This window comes from Argiope bruennichi, chromosome 6 (genome assembly GCF_947563725.1).
Source record: "Argiope bruennichi chromosome 6, qqArgBrue1.1, whole genome shotgun sequence".
Classification (NCBI taxonomy): domain Eukaryota; kingdom Metazoa; phylum Arthropoda; class Arachnida; order Araneae; family Araneidae; genus Argiope; species Argiope bruennichi.
Window position 1 is genome coordinate 24,663,883 of NC_079156.1, and position 18,795 is coordinate 24,682,677.

The 18,795-nt window shown below is 31.9% G+C and overlaps 1 protein-coding gene across 1 annotated transcript in view; it reads right to left on the bottom strand.

Moving 5' to 3' along the window:
* Positions 1 to 6,582: 6,582 nt before the first annotated feature.
* The window catches only part of LOC129971551 (uncharacterized), a 172,654-nt gene continuing 160,441 nt past the window's right edge, over positions 6,583 to 18,795 (bottom strand). The window contains exon 3 of the mRNA XM_056085424.1: positions 6,583 to 6,623. Within this exon, the coding sequence (XP_055941399.1) occupies positions 6,598 to 6,623 (26 nt within the window). The 3' untranslated portion in view covers positions 6,583 to 6,597. The remainder of the gene's footprint in view (positions 6,624 to 18,795) is intronic.

Here is an 18,795-nt window from a genome sequence, read left to right on the forward strand (position 1 = left end):
TGAAATAAAATATGCATGAAATGTTCTGCAGGGTTCATGTTTTTTTACATGTAATACGTGATAATGATTTCTTTCGTCTAAAAATTAATCTGAATAACGTTTTAGAATATTATCCAAGTGCAATTTTTCGAAGAAGAAGCTCAAACGAAACGAAATGAATATTCAATAAATCGTATGTACTTTTGGCAAGGGAACAAAATGGATCTGCAGTGATTACAGTTCCAAAAGGAAGAAAAGGGTTGCATTTTTCTTCAAATCAACCATTCAGTTGTTTGTAATCAGCTTTCATAGGCTGCACGATGAATCTGCGTTTCTCTTGCCATTTCTTCTAAGTTCGAAGTTTATTGCATTTTTATACCACTTGTGGTGGAACTGCCACTACTAGAAAACCTAAAAGCAAGTGTTCTGGTTTTTCTTGGAATCCAATCGCTTTAATAGGCCTGAAACATTCGGTGTGGTTGATATGTAATTTTATTTAAGATAAAGGAAATCTTATTAGCTTCATTATGATTTTGTTTCTTATGACACTTGCTATGGACAAGCCCACTGTTACGAAAACAGCGATTTGAGCCGTTGGAGGAGCGTCTCTTGTTTGTTTAGTAGCGCCAACTAGAGCCAAGTGTACGACTTTGCTACTCACACATCACTCATTCGCTTGCACAACCCCGTTTTACAGGAGCGCACATTCACACATCTCACAGATAGAACAACCATGCCCAAACCGGGACTCGAACCCAGGACGCCCAGATCACGGAGAAGACGCGCTACCCCTATGCCAGGACACCGGTTGATTTTATCTTGTAAACTTGACTATGTAACTATTTGTATTGCGTTCGATGTGTGTAAGTGTCATCGCTTTATTTTAAAAAGAAGGACTTCAGGAATTTAAAAAAATAAATCCCGCAGTTATCTGATTAAACTGATATGACATTTCTAGAAAAACAATTTTTGTCACATAATGTCGAGATATGCTAATAAAAACTTACTCAGCTTTCTTGCAATTTGCCGAGCCTTTTTAATATACAAATAATTATCTCTCATTTCATCCTACCAACCTATTTCAACGTGTTTTTTTTGTTTACTAAATTGTTATTCACGTAAAAAGAAATTGTAGTTACATCACGGAAAGTAATATCAGGCAAGTATTCTACTTTCTTAGAATCTATCTGTCTAAATGCACTGACATTTGTTTAATGTACATATATTCAGTTCTATTTTTCATTCAGTCAGGCGGTTTCAAAATTTCCTTTAATTTGAAATGATAATCGGAAAAAAAGCAATTTTGGTTGCATTGTGCCAAGTATATTACTGAATAAATCTATTTGGATGGTTGTTTTGTTTTCATTCATTCGAATGTAAAGTATACAATTCTAATAGTTTTATCAATATAAAATTATGTGAATGTGGAAGCGATATATCAACTGATACAAACATCATAGGTTCAATTCCCCCCCCCTCTCTTCCATTTTACTCAAAACAGCTGGTTTAGTTTAGTTTAGTTATATTAACGTCCCGTTGTAAAGCAACACTTGGGCAATTTTGGGACGAACCTCGTCATTTTGAACGGCGTTCAGAGGACGAGAACGACACCTGAGCTGGCACCTGCTCTCCACACCACACCACACCAGTGGGCAAAACAGCTGGATAATGTACGTTGAAAAATGAATAGTCAATAAGAACAATCAATGATCAGTAAATGTTCGTGGATTTTTCACATATACTGAATAATAATTCATCATTTATAAAAAAAATTTCACCTGAATAACATTTTAGAAAATTACGCACACATACACACATGCATTCTTATAAATAGTAATTTCTAGCAAGAGAAAAAGAATAATCAAAAACAAATTAGAAAAGAATAAAAAATAAAGAGAAAAATCAAAACAAAGGATCTGTTGTTTCTGTCAAGGTAACAAGCCTTGGAACCGAAACTTATTAAATGCCAATGAGAGAGAGTGAGATATAGAGAAAAATATACCATGGGACAACGAATGAGAACTTATGGAATGAAGGGAAAAAAAAAAGGTTTTTTTTCGCCTCGCTCCACTCCGCGTCTAGTCTTTATTCAGCTGTATTGCATCTAAATTCAAAAGCAGAAAAGATTTCTTTTGAGATCTGGATAAGTCATAAAGTTGTGGGCGATTTGAGTGTCTTCATGAACTGCTCGCCGAACAGCCCGGCATTTGTCTCACTGGTTGATTCCTTTCCTATTTTATTTTTGCATCATTATTGCTTTTATTCCAGTTTCGCAAGTCATTGAACTCAGAATTAAGAGGAGAAAGACAAACAAACAAACAAACAAACAACAACAACAAAAAGCAACAACAACAAGGAACATCATGTTCTCAGAATGAGCAAAGTGCATTGAACTTTTAGAGAGGAAAAAAGTTCGCTAAAAGACAAAAAATATAACTTTTAAAAGTAACTTCAAGGGAAGCTTCAGCTACAATGGACGATTCGCCACTGTGTAGTTACACGAAGATAGTTTTGCGACGGACATTATTATTTTGAACCATGTTCTGATGACGAGGTAGCATATGAGTTGGTATCCCGTTTTTTCAATTTCCTTGTAATACATTGAGGACATTTGGTCCACAATTGCAGATTTCAATAGCAACTCCCCATCCGCTGAAACATGAAACATAGCTTATCTATATATTTAAAACAGTAGGCAAGACCAAAGGACCGTCCTCCCAATCCCTGTTATTGTTTCGATTTCGACAATATTTATTTTATATGAACGTTAATCATCTCTAAACAAATATCATTGATTACTTTCCTTCCCTCAATTTTATTTTTATAAGTTTTGAAAATATTGCATTTCTTCCCCATTGTCCATGAGGAAAATAAAACAACGGGAGAGCTCTTCAACCACAATTGCTGCATTGTTTTAGAAACTATTTTTTCATACAAAACTCACGACCCCTAAATACATCATCAACATTTCCCTGCATCTTATTTCAATTATCGAGAGGAGTTTCAAAAACACTATTTCAATGTATACTCTCTGTGTCTTCGCCTTAATGAAGTTCGATAAATGATGAAACACCTACTGTGTCGATTTTTGAAATGTTGTTTCATATGCATGCTCATGAACATTAGATGAACATCAGTGGTCGGCTATCCCCCCCCCCCCCATCATCTTTAAATTTCAAGAGGTATATCGCAAAATAAAATTTGGCAGAGCCCCTATCCGTAACTTTTGGACAGATTCGCTAACCAGTCAGAATGTTCAAATTTTATATAAAAGAGTCATTTATTTTATTGTGATAAAATGTAGCTCGTTAGAATGGTTTGATATAACAAAATGAATGCTATTATTATGACCGACGAACAGTTGGTCACCGAAGTCGGCTAGTGAAATTTTATAATTTTAATACCGAGTGATATCTTCTTATTTATATCGTAAATATTTGTTAATTGGTATGCTTGATTAACTTTCATTTAAAACTAAACGAGGGATTCTAAGATTGGTTTTACAAAATGGAAGCAACGATTTCTCTGTAAATTCAATTAACAAAACTTGTTTTTTCATTAATTATAAATTATATTCATAACAATTTAATTATTCATTATTTAAATAAATTATATTTCTATTCTATAAAGTAAATTCCCGTTTCATACCTATACATGTAATTTAAGATCCTATTATATGCCACCCTATGCTTTTTATACCTATGAGAAGAATTGATTAAAAAATGAAGGCATCGCAACTCACCGCCAAATTGAACATGAATCGACATTAAGAAAGAAAACGCTGACATTAATGAAGAAAAGGATTGTTATCGCCGTTCATTCGAGCGAATGCTATTGAGAAAAATCTACTATTAAGTTCTACTCTTTCTAGTACGGTAGCAGTCTGGTCACAATACTTATTGATTGGTTTTATTGATATCGCTTTTAAGTAGTTTTCTTATAAGAATACTACCTTTTGTAATGATTCCCATGATACAGAAGTGGAAAAAAAAATCTTTTTTTTCCCTCTCTCTTTCTCTCTCTCTGCACGCATAAAGGTATGGCGAGAAATGTCAGTTACAGAGTTATAGAGCGTTTCAGATTTAATATAAAAAGGCATTAAATGTGCATTCATCTCAAGGGGGAAAAACGCACATGATGCGCGTTTATTTGTTCACTATTTTCCAGAATGTGACGTCACAAGACGTATTCAATAGAAATCAGCGCGAGAAAATCTTGCATGGAATTGGCGGATAATAGTTACGAAATATTTTTTCGCGTGAATTTAGCATTTTTATTGAATCGATTGTGTGATACTTCATGAGATTTTTGGTGACTAATCCCTGGAATGCTATTAATACTATCAAAATAGTAACGAAAATAAATTTTCAATTTAGACGCGTTTTTTTAATCGATTGAAAAAAAATTTGACTTGGAACTACAATTGTATTCACAAAATCACATACCAAATTTGATATATTTAAATAGCTGTTTTCCTTATTTATCACGTTTACATGTTTTTGAAAGTACAGACCGACAGACAATCAATCTCTATTGGATCTGGCTCAATATTTGATAGGTGACTAGACTACAGAGGATAAATATGTGTATCGAATTTTATCCAACTAGCATTCATCGTTTTGTATTTAGCGTGTTAAGTTATAATTGAGCCGGCGTCCTGGCATAGGGGTAGCGCGTCTTCCCCGGAGGTCCTGGGTTCGAGTCCCGGTTTGGGCAGGGTTGCTCTTCATCTGTTCTGTCTGTGAGATGTGTGAATGTTCCCCACTGTAGAAAGGGGTTCTGCATGCGAATGTGATACGTGAGTAGCTAAGACTTACTCTTGGCCCTAGTTGACGCTTCTAAAACAAGAGACGCTCCCTTGGCTTGTCCGTGGCAGGTGCCATTATAAACAACAGCAGTTATATTCAAACAACCGGACGGACAGACCTACTTGAAATGGATGTTGCTCACTATTTGATATAAGTCTGCTAATTTGGTGTAAATGCCTTACACCAAATATTATTTGTCTAACTCATTGTGATTTTGAGTTATCTTTATTAGAGATAGAACAGGAATATTCTAAAAGTAAGTTTTTCCAACTCATAGAGGTCTAAAGCTTGGAGATTCGTCATATTCTCATTTCGAATTCTTTATATTTCTTATTCTTATTTCTATACGAGAAAGTAAAGGAAAAAAAAATAAACTACGGCTTCTTTTGACAAAATGCTTTTAGCTTCTTTGTTCAAGCTGCTCTCCATCATTTACATTACAGATTTAGAGCATTGCTTGAATTTCTCCATTTATACATTTCAACATATTAGTGATATGCTAGCACAAGCAATAACAATAATATATTAAAAGTCTGCAGTGTTTACAGAAATATTGTATATACTTTTTTTTAAAAATTAATTCCGCAAGGAAGAGTAAATTCGGGGGAATTTTTTTACCATGTCTTTTGATTTCACAATTTTGGAAAATGCGAACAAACCTATGTGCGTTTTAAAAGTTCTATTGTTAATATTAATGTGTACAATCTATCTTTAATGTGTAATGTGTACAATCTATCTTTTAGTACTAAATCTATAAACAGACAGTTTCTGTATCGTTTACGAGATAGGAGCTCTAACTTCCAAGTTTTCAAACAGGGTATGCTATAAATGGTCTCCTCGAGCAGCGCCCAGCACTCATAATTTGGAGAAAGTTTTTGAAATTTTAATTAAAATTTTAATCAATTAAAAACTAAATAGAATTTTAGCGTTTTTATGCTTAAATTTTAGAAAATATTATTGCTTAAATATAAATTTTAGATCGTTTCGGACAAACATATAGATTTAACTACAGGACATAAAGATTGATTTAACATATAGACTTAGGGCAAACATATACATGTAAAGAACATGGAACAAATTTCATCACTAGGTCATGTTTCGTTTTTAGATTAGCGAGTTCATAAATGTGACGTATAAACAAATCGTCAAATGTGACGTCACAAACAAATGTGACGTCAAAACAAATGTGACGTCAAAACAAAATGTGACGCCAAAACAAAATGTGACGTCAAAACAAATGTGACATCAAACAAATCGTTATGAAAACGTTTTTCGAGTAAAATAAAGATCAATATAATTATTAAGTTTTTTTGGGAAATATGGAAATTATAAAATAGTATGCTTTTCCTCTGCATGGAATTCCAAAAAATACATAAATCTGAACAAAAATTCACTTTATTATTTGAGATATCATGAATAAAACAAGCTATCGGGCCAATGGAAAGAGGAAGATTTTGTCTATTTTTTTATTTTCATGTCTTCAAAATATAAAAAATCTTTATCATCAAATTATTAGTTTTGTTAGATTAACGTACCGTTTTAAAGCAACACTAAGGCTATTTTGGGATGGAACTCGTCATTTTGAACCACAGTCAGATGACTAGGACTGGCACCTCATCCCCAAACTTCCACACTACGCCAGGGGATGGACGCTTGGCCAAGACGGATTTAGAGTGCAATAGATCAGCTTACACGACTGTTCTTCGGTGGAATAGGGTCTCGATACTGAAACGAACCGGTTCTGAAGCCGAGACCTTATTACCAGACCACCTCGACCCATCAAATGGTTCGAACTTGAGAGTTTGGGGAATCACCACGAGTAAGATTTTCCTGAGCCTGAAAGACACATTTTTGAATTACTGTGAGCATGACACTCATAAACATTAACCTAAAAGGAATGAAATTTGATAGATGGCCTTTACACTAAATTTTTAGTTTTCTATAAAATTTTAAACGAAATCTGAAATGTTGAACGAATTTTACAGGAAATTGTTCTAGAGAACACGATAAGTATGCAACTCCAAGATCTGGATAAACAATTTCTGTTATATATAGCTTTAATATAAAATCCTTGCAAGTGCAGATCTGTGGATTGTACTTCATATACATATAAAAGAATAGCAAAAAAACTCAGCAGCATAAATGTGATGTGGTATATGATCTTGTTATAAAAATTGCAGTCGGTGGCAAATTTGGGTTTCAACTGATTGAAAACGGAGTCTAAATTCCATACTCGGTTTTCTTCACTATACCAAAAAGCACAAAAGGAATCGGGAAATACAAATCGGATCGCGATTATGATGAGAAAGGATAATATTTTTCTTTAAGGAATATGCGAATTTTTGGATGACTTCTCCCGTTTTTTGTTGTTGTCATATCTACTTTTTTAATCCGCTTTAAGAACTGAAACTTTATCCAAAAATGAAATGCCAAAGCTCTACTCTATTTGTAGGGATGAATTACAGAAGTTATGTGTGCGCTAAAAAGTTCCAGGTAAAAATGATTGAGGAATTTGGGAGAAATTTAGATGATTCTGGAAATTCAAAGAATGATATGATCAGATAGGCTTATTTAAATATCATATAAACCTTTTATTGTTTCTTCTCCCTAAAAAATGAACGTTTAAAATTAATAATTAAACCAAAATTCTAACTCGGTGATAGAAAAGAGAATTAATTGTAAAAGAAAAATGCTCTGATAGTTGAATCATTTCATTTTAGATCGCACCATTTTAGACAGTTTATTAAAATGTTCAGATAGATAAAAAGGAAATAAAAGAAGGATTTCATTTATTTATATTACCACTGACCACTTTCCATTACCTATTACAATAAATGCAATAAAAAAATTACTATATTTCTAGTCTTATAATGTATATGTTATATTCAATGTGAACAATCGGTAATTATTAATACTAACCGGTTTGTTTATTATTAATAATGACCGGTTAGTATTAATAACAACCGATTGTTCACATTGATTGTAACATATATACTGATTCGCTACTATTAGATTTTAGTGCATTAATTGTCTATAGTTATTAAGTCTTAGAAATCTATCTAACTGTTACCTGGTAGATTAAAAAGATTGGTTCCATTGTGGTACAAAGCAATGTGATCGAATAGAGGACACATGGCGGTGAAATACTGCTTTCCTTCAATATTCGATCATTTAATAAAAAAAAATTAATCCAACACGAAATGGAATGGTTTTTCACACCATTTAAACCAAATGACAAATTTCCACATTGATAGTAACATATATACTGATTCGCTACTATTAGATTTTAGTAAATTAATTATCTATAGTTATTAAGTCTTAGAAATTTAGCTAACTGTTAACTGGTAGATTGAAAAGATTGGTTCCATTGTGGAACAAAGCAATGTGATCGAATAGAGGACACATGGCGGTGAAATACTGCTTTCCTTCAATATTCAATCACTTAATAAAAAAAATTAATCCAACACGAAATGGAATGGTTTTTCACACCATTTAAACCAAATGACAAATTTCCACATTGATAGTAACATATATACTGATTCGCTACTATTAGATTTTAGTAAATTAATTATCTATAGTTATTAAGTCTTAGAAATTTAGCTAACTGTTAACTGGTAGATTGAAAAGATTGGTTCCATTGTGGAACAAAGCAATGTGATCGAATAGAGGACACATGGCGGTGAAATACTGCTTTCCTTCAATATTCAATCACTTAATAAAAAAAATTAATCCAACACGAAATGGAATGGTTTTTCACACCATTTAAACCAAATGGCAAATTTCCACAGAGATAAGGTTCCCTTCTACTTCGGCTTATTGTATTTACGGTGTTTGATGGACGAGGAGAGCCCTAAGAGAACGAACGGGGGAGGCCCTTGGCAAGTGGCCAGGCCGGGAGAGCGAAGGAAATAATCAATTTGTATGGCGTTACCTACAGGACGTTCTGGGGACGGCCTCAAAAAGGACCCTCTCGTCTCTGCGTCCTTTGAAATCCACTAATGAGTTTCGTCTGTTGGCACTTTCGGCTCTCTTGTTTTTTTGCTTTTTCCTCATTCGCTAGACGCAGCACGCCGGTTAGAAGCATTTGATCTCTGATTGGTTAAGTTCTGGTTGATAAGCCTGTTCATAATAGCCTGTCGGGAAGTGACAGTAAAATGGCACTCTCCTAAGTGCTTATGAATTGACTGATCTGAAGATAGTAGATAGCTTTTATCAGAAAAGGCTATAAAATAACAGTTTTGTAATTGGAAGATGAATTTTTTTCTGGTAACTGGTGATTTCTTTCGTTGAGATGAAATGGTAAAAAGATTTTACAAGAAATCAATTTATTCGACGATGATCATATTTGTTTGATTCATTTCATTTTCATAAAAATTCCATTTCAGCAAAATAAAATAAAAATGGCCATTTTCGTTCTCATTATTCTAAGTGACATTAAACTCAATATTCGTTGAATTGATTGATTTAATGATAGAGAAAGGTTACGTTTTCAAACTCCTTGTAAAATAACAGCTCTGTAAACGATTGGCGACATTTTTGAAATTATTGGCGGTGATCGAGATAAAATAATTTATTTTGGAGTGAATGTATTAAATCCTTGATTTCTTATTTCTTTAGTTCATTCGAGTTTATGTGTAAATTTGAGTTTAGTAGATGCTTAAAAGACTTTTGGTAAATAAAATTTGTGCCATTTTCGGCTACGTTTACTGAATGTGATTCTATAATCATTCATTAATCAATCAATCTATTAATCAATCTATGAAATCAATCTATGAATCAATCTATGAAATCAATCTATGAATCAATCTATGAAATCAATCTATGAATCAATCTATGAAATCAATCTATGAAATCAATCTATGAATCAATCTATGAAATCAATCTATGAATCAGTCAATCTATGATTCATCCATCAATTATTCTATGAATTGATTGATGTGAAGATAAATACATCGCTTTTTAACGCAGGTTATAAAACAGCAATTTTGAAGCAATAGTTATTATTAACACAAATTTTAAATATTTTATTACCGTGTATTTTTTGTTTGTTTCCAACCTAAATTACTATCTATAGCAGTTTTGATGCAACTACACTGGATTTAGAAATAAATGCATTCTACACATACCAATATTTTGCTTTTTTTAAAACTAATTTTGAATACTACCTTTCTAAAAAAAGAAAGGTTTGCCTTCAAAGGTAGTAATCATTTTTTTTAAATTCTGGAATTTCTACTGATACCCATTTATTCAGCCAACTTCATCTGTTTTATTACAATAGATGATGGAGAAATGAAATTTTTACTGTTATAGGTTTAAAGACAAACTTTAAATGAATATGATTCATTTGGTCATAGTTAGCTTTTTATTTGTACAATTTGTCCTGCAATTTACAATGTTTCCTACTTTTTACTTTCTCGTATAGGAAATACTTAGAAAGTATTGTAGTCGCCAAAAAATTCAAAAGTCAAAAATTCAGTCGCCAAACTCGAGATATTGACGATTTTCCTTGTTTCAGACCTCTACGAGTTCGAAAAACATATTTTTTCCATTATGTTTCCCTGTTTGTGACAAAAATAACAAACTCAAAGACGCTTTGAGCTAGACGGATGAAATCCATCGATCTTTACATCAAATTTGTGGATTTGTATCAAGTTTTAAGCCTATTCAGTTCAGAAGAATCTGTCTGTCCAACTGTTCGAATATAAGTTAACCCTTTCTAGGGCCGTGGGAAGTATGCTTCCCACCAAATTTATCAATCTTTCTATGAAATTATGTAGGTTGGCATAAGTTCTGACAAATTTTTTTAGTGTCAGATTTAGAGGCTTCAGTTCTTTATCTCAGACAAAATGATGTGTCTTGATTTGCTACTTAATTATTAATGAACCAAATTAATTAATTAATAAAATTAAATTTATCTAATAAGCTAAATGAATCCCTTTTCTTATTCTAATTTTGAGCCTAAAAATATTTTAACATAATATGACTAGAAAAAAATGGCCCTTAAAGGGTTAACATGTAAATATAGTCTGTGTATTTTCTGTAGGCGGTTCAAGGTCACATTTTCTATCGCGTTACTGGTACCAGACAATCAATAACTAAGTAGAAAATGTGACCTTGAACCGCCTACAGAAAATACACAGACTATACAAAATGAAGAGAGCTAGATAAATAAAATTTGGTGCACATATTTAACATTATTAGTTTAGAACACCTATCAAATTGTGAGCCAAATCCAACAAGGTTTTGACTCTCTGCCTGTCTGTACTTTCAGAAACTTCTAAAAGCGATAATTCAAAAACGCAATGTCATAAACATATCAAATTTGGGATGTGATTTTGCGACTACAATTGTAGTTATGTGTCTAATTTTTATTTTAATCAGTTGGAAAAAATGCGCTTGAATTACTAATTAGATTTTCGGATACTATTAACCTCATAACCGGATCACATCATACAGTCAGTTAAAATGCTAAATTCATATAAAAGTTTAATATTTTGTGGCTAGTGTATGCCTATGGCATGCAAAGTTTCTACTGGAATAGCCCCTTTATAAGAGAGTATGCGAGAAAGTTTTGGGGAGACAGCTTCTACTGGTTCTGTATGGAACTGAAATATGTGAAGAATATCTTTTTGCACTGATGTTAAGAAAAAAAAGAACTAATGCTCTCTGTTCGACACAAAATGAGTCAACCATGTAAAAAAACCCCCGTTAAATATCAATTCATTTATTTTTAGACAGAAATCGAACTAAGTAATTATTGGAAACTAATTAGGGAAACGTTTCTTTGAAAGAAAGACGGAGAGAAAGTATTTCCATCAATAAATTCTAATGAAGATTACGTAACAAGTGTGCCAGAAACATAGCTTGTTGAATAATGGGAAAAAAAAGAATGTATAAAAGTTCCATGTAGAAAAAATAAATAAATGGGCGGTTAAGAATCACAACTGTTGCCATTTTATGATACTCAATAATAGACCATTCCTTTTTCGGATCAATGCCAAAGTCTCTCTGTATTAACAGCAGTAAGTATGTTTGAAGGAAACAAATAAGCTATCTTGAGATGCAACAGATATTTTGCTGGCACATGATACAAAGTAAAACGTTTGAAAGAGAAGTGAGTAGTTGTCAGATGCCAAATATTTATGCACTACAGAGCGTCGATAATTCAATTTAAGTAGATTTGTTTATGTCTGGGTTATTTCTGTTTCATATTGTATTTCGTAGTGATGATGGATGCTATTTTATAAATTTAATAAAAAAGTATCAAATGTTCTTTTATTTATGTATTATGCTGAATGAAAAACAACAGCAACAACAACACAGTTGGATCTTTATTTTAATTAAAACAAACATCCAGAACGATGGCCTTAAAACAATTTCTGATATGAAATTTGCTCAATAATCTTGCTAGTGACATTTATGAAGATTTTAATTTCAATTTAATGATTTCCACCTACTACCAAACCTTGGCAATTTTTCTATGAAAAATTCTACATTCTATAAAATTTTTTGGGCCTCTTTTATAAATTTAATAAAAAGTATCAGTAACGCTTACAATTATGTACTATACTGGATGAAAAAAAATAATTAAAAGAAATATCCAAAATGGAGGACTTATAGAAACAAATTCTGACATGAAATTTTGGTCAATGATCTTGCCAATGACATTTAATAATTTTCGCCTATTTTTAAACCTTGGGGGGGGGGAGCCCAAGGAAAAAACCCTTTTAATCCTTCACTTCATTTCTTTTTAAATTTGTAAAACTTGTTGAAATTTCAGTTTCTAAATTTAAAAAAAATAGTTTTATAATTGTTAATTTAAAAAATATTTTGTGCTAAAAATATTTTAACATATGATCGAGGAAAAAAAGAAAAAAAAAAAAGAAAAGAAAACGGTCTGAAATGAAATTTATACGGAACTAATAAAAAAACAAAATCGAATCGCTTCTTTACCTAAATGCTTTAATTAAGCATTTGCTACTTTTTCGGTAACTTTCACTTTCCAATTTGAACTGTATATATTTTTAGCAAACTGAATAAAAACAAAACAACTATTTTTCAAACTGTCTTTCAATAAAAATACAAACTATTTGAAATAAATAATTTCCTATTAGATTAAAAGCATTTAAAGGAGAGAAATAGAAGAGCAAAATACTCTTTACAAATCGATAAGATTATTTTGTTTTTGAACATTATCTTGCATTTTAAGCAGAAAACCACTTCATTATCTACATTTTGAGTTGAATACCACTCCATGCCTTTGTGTCTGGAGTCATTGAGACTCGTAATCTGTTGAAAGAGTGGCGCATTTTAAGTAACAAATATATTTAATTATTTTATATATTCGTATAAGTATAATGATGTAATAATAATTTAATATATTTGTTAAGTATTTATTTCAATAGTTAATAAATTACAAACATATTTAAAATTTTTCAGCAACGGTTCATAAAATATAATGTGTGAGATAATATTTCACATAAGAATTAGATTGGTGAGTAGAAGTAATAAAATTTTAATGATATAGAAACAATTTGTATTGCACACAACAATTCATTAATCATATTTATTCAACATTATGTAAAAATTAGAATTTGAATAAGCGCCTTCTAATTTATAAAATTGGTAATTATATTTTGTAAAAGATTGTGTTCCCTTCGATTTATTCACATAACATAATAGAATGTTACGAATTTGTTATACTGTTTCCATGCATTGTTAATCAAATCGCTGGAAAGCGAGATTTACAGAAAATTTTAACGAATTCTAGATTAATAGGAAATCAATGAATCGCGAATATAGCATCTAGGGATTTCAATACCGGATCAAAATTTCAATACCGGTATTCGGTATTTTTTAGATCATAATACCGGGATACCGGTTTTAATACCGGTATTAGAAATTTTAGAAAAAAAAAGAAAACACAGGCGTTTCTTTGTTTTATTTGCTAGTTTTATTAGAAAGGGTAAATATCACAAAAATAATTTGTAACTTATAAATTATTATAGTATGTAAAGAATCACAAAAAAGTAAAAGAACAACTTATTTAATTAATTCACAAAAAAGTAAAAGAACAACTTATTTAATTAATTCACAAAAAATTGTAAATGTCACTATTCAGTCTGTGGTACTAATACAAATTTTTGAAATGTGATCTTAAAAAACATAATGCATCAATTGCACTGCCATTAAGCTTGAAAAGTAATTTTGTGCAAAAATGACTAGCTGTCGAAAACGCTCTTTAGGTATCTACGACAGTTAGTGCCACTGTTAGCAATGCGCGATATACTTTTTCCAAGTACTTACTTACCTCTAAATCCCTCATCTTCAAATAAATCGATTTCTTATCGGATGGTTTTGGATATAGTTGATTTCTGTGTTGTATTTTGGTTCGTTGAAATTTTCTTATTTATCGCTAATTCTAATTTTTGTTCAAGAGATAATTCCTTTTCACTATCGACATTAGTCTCATCATTACTATAAACTTAATCAGATTTGAATTGGTTATTTTCTTTTCTTATTCTTCATTTTCAGTTTTAAAATCATTATAATTATGTAAATACCATAAGGCATTTTCTATTTCGGTATGCCTTTCTTCTGTGCGATTTTTTCAATGTAATATATAATCTACAGATGTATGCTGTTCGAGTGTGATGTGTGCTGTAAGGAGTAAACGATTCCAACGTGTTTTAAAATATAATATTAACATATATTCTGTTTTATTTTCAGTTAGTATGTATTTTAGTAATATGTCCTTTTTTATGGAGGAACATTTAAATATCTTACCAATTTTTCGAACTTTATAGGAAGAAATTCTTGATGGGTTAGTATTTCATCCTCATTACCAATATCTTCTTCAACAATTACATTGTCATTATCTTCATTGTCAATATCACTCTCACTCTTACTCTCTTCAAAGTTGGAATCCGAAGTTTCTATATCCACAGTATTTGGATTCTTCTGTTCTTTATTTTTTTGGTATAATACATCTATTACTCTTAACTGAATTCCATGAGCATAGCACAACTGCTGATTTGCACCAATCAACTTTCCAACTTTTTTCATAACTGTTGCTCCATCAGTCATTATGGATACAATTTCTTCTTTCAGGGATAATAAATGTTTCTCTAATTTAGATTTAAGCAATTAATTAAGCCCTTAATTAGTTAGTTAATTTCGCCGGTTAGAGAAACATAAAAACAAAAACGTATACTATTTTGCTATTTTTGCGATCCCCGAACATATAGGGGAGACAATTTTAAAAATTTCCAGTAAATACCGAAAAACGGTATTTAAACTTGTGAATACCGGTATTACTAAATTGTACAAATGGCTCAAAATACCGCTATTCGGTATCCCGATATACTGGTATTGCAATCCCTAATAGCAGCGAAATGGTAGTAAATTTATCAAAAAAAAAAAAAAAAAAAAGAACATTTAGTAAAAATGCAAGAGTAATGGTCCTATCTCAATTAGGAACCGAGATATAGAGATTCTTCTGGAGAATTAATTCCATATGACGTTCCGTTCTGTCAGAAAACTTATTTATATGAAAGAGATTGAAGTAAAGTAATTTTTTTTTCTTTGAAGCTAAAAGCACAAAGCCAAGTAGAAGCTGTAGTCGCTGATTATTATTGCTGTTATTTAATTAGCGATATGCTGTCTAATTGTGTTGTTACTGTTTGCAAGTACTGTTGTATGTGTACATTTTAGCTGTATTTTTCCTGGAATATTCGAAGAATTAAGCATGATTTTCAATTATTCAAAGCATCAGACTCCTTTTATTTTACACTTATTGGATGATATTTTTACTAATGTATTGTAACCGGCAAAAGTGTGTTCCTTGATTTTTTGAACACTAGCACCGTATGACGCGTTTTCTCCGTCATTTTGCAGCAAATCATATCAAATAGGGATTTTTGGAGCATTCTTTTCTATTTATTTCTGATTGATCTGCAATATTGTTGCTAAGACCAGTACACCATATAATTTGTTTTGGTCTCTACGTTTCCAAATTATTGCAATTTCATGATTGCAAATATATAGACCGACAGATGGTCAATGGTTTGATGGATTCGATCGATAATTCGATGTGGATTTTCATTCGAATGAAAATTCGATAAGCTAAATTTCTGCCAGCTATTTCTAATGAAAGATCTATATGATTGACTTCTCCTAGTTTTCCCAGCTTATTTGCTTTTTGGGCCATTATATTCTCTTGCAAATTAGTAGATAAATAGACAGAAGCAACATGGATAGTAAAAAATTGATAGAAATATACAATTTCCAGAGTAAATATACCACAACAAAATTCCTCAGTCTAGTTCAATGCGTTTGTGAGTTAATATGGTCATTGAAAAGTCAACAAAACCCCACACAGATAGAAATGTTTCTTTTGGGCTAGACAAAAAGGAAATTTGATGCAAAACTACAATTTTAATAATATAATCACATGCCGAGTTTTATTTAAGTCATGGTACTTTCGAGTTATAGCTTTGATTTGCATACCAATGTACAGAATGTCAGACTGTCTACCCTCTGACTGATTTTATTGAAAATTCGATAAGAATTTATATATTTATATAGAGAGAATCCTGGTTGTTGAAAACCTATTAACTAAAGAACTGGATGATGATTAGTTAACAATAACTATAGCCATCATTGTATTTTTCTCACGTCTTTAACGTCTTCAAAATTCGAATTCGAGATTTTGTCGAGTTTCTACGTTTCAGATCTCCCTGAGACCGACAACCCCATTTTTGGCATTATGCCTGCATGTCTGTGAACACGAAAACTCAAAAAGGCTTTGAGTTAAAAGGCTGAAATCAGTACAAGGAATTACAATTAAATTTGTTGATTTCTATTAAGCTTTGAACAAATCGGTTCAAAGGAAATCTGTCATTCTAGCTGTTCAAGTACAAGTGAATTCTATAATTACTAACGCAAGTAGCCAGGCAAATAAAATTTGATATGCAGATTTACTTTCAAAATTATAGAGATAGATTTTTTAATGAAATCCCTCCAAATGTTGAACGTCTGTCAATCTGTACTTTCGTATGCGTGTAAATGCAATGATTCATAAACGCGATGCTTTATATCGATGAAATTCTGTATATTATCATGTGACTGCAACTGTAGTTCCATTTCAAATTTTGGTGCCAATCAGCCAGCAAAAAGTGACGTTCAAAATTCATATATTTGAGATAGATTCAGTAAGATGCTAGATTCATGCCAAAGATGCATATTTTGTAGCTATCATTCACCAATGTCATACAAGTTTCCTAGCAAGTTTTCTACCCAAACTCTCCAATTTTATACGGAGACTGGGGAATAAAAACTTAATTGAAGAATATGTGAGATAGTTTCGGGGAGACTATACCTGATGGTTAACTATTTTATTCATTTTTTTATTTTCTGTATTCTGTCTAATCTCTATTCTTTCTTTTTATTATCTACTCTTTGATTCTATTCTTCAACATGCCGAAGGATCTAAGTATATAGGAGATAGTTACCTCCTCGCTAGACATTTTCTTTGATGAATTTGCATCCTATTTTCTGTATTCTGCCCACTCTCCATTCTTGCTTTTTATTATTTACTCTTTGATTCTATTGTTTGGCATGCAGAAGGACCTAAGTATATAGGAGATAGTTACCTCCTCGCCAGACATTTTCTTTGATGAATTTGCATCCTATTTTCTGTATTCTGCCCACTCTCCATTCTTGCTTTTTATTATTTACTCTTTGATTCTATTGTTTGGCATGCAGAAGGACCTAAGTATATAGGAGATAGTTACCTCCTCGCTAGACATTTTCTTTGATGAATTTGCATCCTATTTTCTGTATTTTGCCCACTCTCCATTCTTGCTTTTTATTATTTACTCTTTGATTCTATTGTTTGGCATGCAGAAGGACCTAAGTATATAGGAGATAGTTACCTCCTCGCCAGACATTTTCTTTGATGCCTTTGCATCCTATTTTCTGTATTCTGCCCACTCTCTATTTTTGCTTTTTATTATTTACTCTTTGATTCTATTGTTTAGCATGCAGAAGGACCTAAGTGTATAGGAGATAGTTACCTCCTCGCCAGACATTTTCTTTGATGAATTTGCATCCTATTTTCTGTATTCTGTCTACTCTCCATTCTTGCTTTTTATTATTTACTCTTTGATTCTATTGTTTGGCATGCAGAAGGACCTAAGTATATAGGAGATAGTTACCTCCTCGCCAGACATTTTCTTTGATGCCTTTGCATCCTATTTTCTGTATTCTGCCCACTCTCTATTTTTGCTTTTTATTATTTACTCTTTGATTCTATTGTTTAGCATGCAGAAGGACCTAAGTGTATAGGAGATAGTTACCTCCTCGCCAGACATTTTCTTTGATGAATTTGCATCCTATTTTCTGTATTCTGTCTACTCTCCATTCTTGCTTTTTATTATTTACTCTTTGATTCTATTGTTTAGCATGCAGAAGGACCTAAGTATATAGGAGATAGTTACCTCCTCGCTAGACATTTTCTTTGATGAATTTGCATCCTATTTTCTGTATTTTGCCCACTCTCCATTCTTGCTTTTTATTATTTACTCTTTGATTCTATTGTTTGGCATGCAGAAGGACCTAAGTATATAGGAGTTAGTTACCTCCTCGCCAGACATTTTCTTTGATGAATTTGCATCCTATTTTCTGTATTCTGCCCACTCTCCATTCTTGCTTTTTATTATTTACTTTTTGATTCTATTGTTTGGCATGCAGAAGGACCTAAGTATATAGGAGATAGTTACCTCCTCGCCAGACATTTTCTTTGATGAATTTGCATCCTATTTTCTGTATTCTGCCCACTCTCCATTCTTGCTTTTTATTATTTACTCTTTGATTCTATTGTTTGGCATGCAGAAGGACCTAAGTATATAGGAGATAGTTACCTCCTCGCCAGACATTTTCTTTGATGCCTTTGCATCCTATTTTCTGTATTCTGCCCACTCTCTATTTTTGCTTTTTATTATTTACT